Raw genomic sequence first — 4,265 nt, forward strand, 5'->3', positions numbered from 1 at the left:
AAAAATGGGCAGAGCAGCTGGGACCAAGAGCATTGTGGTGGCCACGGGTGACAAGTGGGAACCACGTCCACAGTGGGAACCAGCCCTGAGAGAAGGGGGAGTCATGGAGACCACACTGATGGTGCCCGTGGGTGTCACCAGGGCATCTTTGGGAAGGGCCATGAGGTTCCAAAATCTCCAGGGCTCCAGACTGTCCCACCCCCCACCCCTGGAGCAGGGACAGCTGAAGGACAAATGTAGGAAAGGAGCTGGTTCCTTATTTCAGATTACTCAGGGTAGTGGTGTGACCCTGTCGTCATCATGAGATGCAGGTGGGGGAAGAGCTCAGGAGCAGCTGGGGACCTTGGGCTTGAAAGGACCCCCAGTTCCTCCAGCCCAGTGAAGGTTGGGGCTTGGAAAGAGCCCCAGTTCCTCCAGCCCAGTGAAGGTTGGGGGCTCCTCAGGGTTGTAAAATGAGCTCCAGCAGCTCCACAAGCCCTGAGTTGCTCAATCCCAACGTACCAACGAAGCTGATGAGCCTAAAAATGGGTTCTCTCTTTCACAACATCCTGGTTGGGAGGGGATGAGAGACACCAAGAGCCACACAAGGGGAACAAGCCACCCCATAACCTCCCTGGGCTCCTTCAGTCTTCATTGTGGAGCTGGGGGGGGTTTTGTGGCTTCGTGGCTCAGAGCTCCTCTGCAAAGGTCTTCTTAGCAGTATTTTTTTTACTTGAACTCTTCCCCAAGTGGAGCATCTGACACCCCCTCCCAGCCACGGGGTGGCACCATCACTGGTCATGCTGGGGTGACACATCTCAGGGTGACCCATCACTCTGCAAGGACCAACCAGGCTCAGCTGGTTGAGCCGACCACAAACCAAGAGCCAGGCAGAGAGTCTGGGGCTTTTGCATCAGTTGAACCATAGAAACCCACCCTGGTTTGAGTTGGTGGGACCTGAAAGATCATCTAGATCCCACCCCCTGCACGGGCAGGGACACCTCCCACCAGCCCAGGTTGCTCCAAGCCCCATCCAACCTCCCTTTGAACATCTCCAGGGATGGAGCAGCCACCTTCAAGATCATCTAGTGGATCATCTGGGTGGTCTTTAAGGTCCCTTCCAACCCAAACCATCCCATGATCTAAAGACCATCCAGTCCCACCCCACCATGGGCAGGGACACCTCCCAGCAGCCCAGGCTGCTCCAAGCCCCATCCAACCTGCCCTTCAACACCCCCAGGGATGGGGCAGCCACAGCTTCCCTGGCCAACCTGGCCCAGGCTCTCCAGACCCTCACACTCCACAATTCCCTCCTCAGCTCCAACCTCCAGCTCCCTCTCCCACTTTTCATCCCTCCCCCTCATCCCATCCCTCCCTGCCCTTGGCCCAAGTCCCTCCCCAGCTTTCCTGGAGCCCCTTCAGGCCCTGGAAGCTGCTCTAAGGTCTCCCTGGAGCCTTCTCCTCTCCAGTTGAACCCCCCAACTCTCCCAACCTCAGCTTTGTGTTCAGAGGCACCAGGACAAGGGGGACCTTCCCCTTCTCTGGAACTGCCCCTGCTCCCGGGGGAAGTTCCTGCTTTGGGGACAGACTTTTCCAAGGCAGCAGCTCAGCTGATCTTCTGTAGCAACAAAACCAGGAAGCTGAGAAGCTTCAAAACCAAAATTTCTCTTCCCCTCTTCGAATCCGGATCCGAGCCCTTTGACACAAACCCTTCCAAAAGGCTTCACTCCGAATTTATTTCCCTTTTTTTCCCCTCAGCAGAAACACCTCAGATCTGCTGGTGGGATTCTTAAATAGCTTGGAGTGGGAGAAAAGGGGTTTGGGGAAGAGTTCCCAGCTCTGGTCCCTCCTCCAGGTCCCCTCCAGCATCTCCACGTGGGGTTTTTCCCCAGGGAGCTGCTGTAGGAAAAGGGAGGTGGGGGGTGGGATGGGGGGGCTGCCTCCCCCTCTCAGCTAGAAGTTCAGCTTGAAATTGTCCACCTGGAAGTTCTTCTCCTTCTCCCTCAGGCATCCAGGAGAAAGGGTGGGGATGGAAAAACCACCCTGGATGTTGCTGGTTCCCTGGGAGCTGGGGCAGGGCTGAGCTCTGAGGGGATTCCAGAACTTTCTGCCTTCCTTTGGGACCTTTTCAGAACCGATTTGGGGGGAGCAGAAGTCGAGAGATCCAAAGCAAAAAAAAAACCACAACACACCTTCTTCTGTTTTTGCTCCCCTAGAAGCCACAGAGCTGAGGGTGTCACCTGTGTCACCTGCTGCCACCAGCTGGGGGTTCCCTCTAAGAGAAGCCGGGGCCAGAGGATTGAGGTGGGTTTGTGGGGTCTTCCCCAGAGCCCCTCAAAGCCTCTCCTGGTGCTTCACCCCTCGCTGAGACCCCCTGGGGAGTTTTCTTGCTCTTGGCTCCAACTGTCCCTCACCTCCGTGGCCAACGGTGCAGCCCCAGTTTGGCTGTGGTGGAGGTTGGCACGTTGCTGGTGGGTTTTGTCCCCATTCCCTAGGGATGGGAGGGTTTTTTTTTCTCCAGCCAGGCATGTGGATGTTGGTTGAGCAGAGGCTGGGCTGGGTTGTTTCCTGGAGAGGTTCAGGCCAAGGGCATCATCACACAGGCATAGACTGTGGTGGGTTCCTTGTCGGGGAAGAGCAGGGAAGGAAAGGGTGAGGGGATGGAGAGGAGGTTGGAATCATGGGATGGGTTGGGTTGGAGGGAACTTCAGGATCAGCCAGTCCCACCCCCCCATGGGCAGGACCACCTCCCAGCAGCCCAGGCTGCTCCAAGCCCCATCCAACCTGCCCTTCAACACCCCCAGGGATGGGGCAGCCACAGCTTCCCTGGCCAACCTGGCCCAGGCTCTCCCCACCCTCACACTCCACAATTCCCTCCTCAGCTCCAACCTCCAGCTCCCTCTCCCACTTTTCATCCCTCCCCCTCATCCCATCCCTCCCTGCCCTTGGCCCAAGTCCCTCCCCAGCTTTCCTGGAGCCCCTTCAGGCCCTGGAAGCTGCTCTAAGGTCTCCCTGGAGCCTTCTCCTCTCCAGGCTCAACACCCCAACTCTCCCAGTTTGTCTTTCCTGGATACTGGATCTTAGGAGAAACTTCTTCCCTCCCAGGGGAATTAAACCCTGGCCCAGGCTGCCCGGGGAGGTGGTTGAATCTCCATCCCTGGGAGGGGTTTCAAAGCCTTGAGGGACACGATTCAGCACCAGGAGATTGGGTTTCATGGTTGGACTGGATGATCTTTGCCAACTAAACCCAATTTCCATGTTTCCTGGATCCCCTTCAGGCACTGGGAGCTGCTCTAAGGTCTCCCCAGGTTGCCCTACAGAGGTGCCCAGTTTGGGGTGAGGATCCCACCCCCCAAATCTCCCACTTACCTGTGGCTGTCCTGGGGAGCTGGATGGGGGGCTTGGGGCTCTGCTGGGACCTGGGACCTTGTCCAGGGGCTGCCCAGTGGCTGCAGCATAGATGGTGGTGCAGGATGGGTGCTCAGTGGGGTTACTTCTCCTCCTCTGTTTGGAGAGGGAAGGATGAGCAGGAGCAGCAGCTGCCCTGGGGGGTCCTTCCCTCTCCCTCCATGGCCCCACCAGTTCCTCCCCAGCTGCGCTGAGGTGGACTTAGGGTGGTGAGGGGGCAACACACAGTCTGTCCTTCACTGGGATGCTGGGGAAGTTGCAGCACCCACCTTTTCTTCCCAGAGATCCCTAAATGAATGGCAGCCAAGAACCACAGGGATGGGTGACCTCAGGGAGCCCATGGCCACCCCAGTGTGTCCCCACCAGACACAAGTTCAGCCCCTCTGGGGGCTGTGGTGACACCCAGTGCCAAATCCCATGGCAGAGAGGTCCCCAGGCCAGTGAGGAGGCACCCAGCCCCCCCCCCATGGGGCTTTGGGTGCTGCTGCTCTCCAAGACCCGCACCCAAGACACCCCAGCAGGGTCGTGCCCCCCACTCCTGCCCACTGCAACACTGGGGGTCCCGTGGCTAAAGGAGCATTTCCAGCAGTGAAGAAGGGTGGTTTTTTTTTCCCCTTGTGGTCTTGGGCTGGTGGGGTCCCTGGGGGTCCTGGCTCACCTCCACCCTCTGCACCTGGGAGTAGATGGTGTTCACCCCTGTGGCCTGGGCCAGTGGTGGGTGCTCTTGCTTCTTGCGGGCTGTGGGGGAAAGCAGGTCATAAAATGAGTCCTGGGATGGGTTGGGTTGGGGGGAACCTGAAAGATCATCTGGATCCAACCCCCTGCATGGGCAGGGACACCTCCCACCAGCCCAGGCTGCTCCAAGCCCCATCCAACCT

The 4,265-nt window shown here is 58.4% G+C and overlaps 1 protein-coding gene across 1 annotated transcript in view; it reads right to left on the reverse strand.

Annotated features, from left to right (window-relative positions):
- Positions 1-4,265, reverse strand: part of SLAMF1 (signaling lymphocytic activation molecule family member 1) — a gene marked incomplete at its 5' end in the record, with an annotated part of 9,584 nt that overhangs the window by 2,098 nt on the left and 3,221 nt on the right. Inside the window, 2 exons of the mRNA XM_010003839.1 lie at positions 3,349-3,483; positions 4,046-4,125. Of these exons, the coding sequence (XP_010002141.1) occupies positions 3,349-3,483; positions 4,046-4,125 (215 nt within the window). The remainder of the gene's footprint in view (positions 1-3,348; positions 3,484-4,045; positions 4,126-4,265) is intronic.

The sequence above is a fragment of the Chaetura pelagica genome, unplaced genomic scaffold, assembly GCF_000747805.2.
Source record: "Chaetura pelagica isolate M959 unplaced genomic scaffold, ChaPel_1.0 scaffold1418, whole genome shotgun sequence".
Lineage (NCBI taxonomy): Eukaryota > Metazoa > Chordata > Aves > Apodiformes > Apodidae > Chaetura > Chaetura pelagica.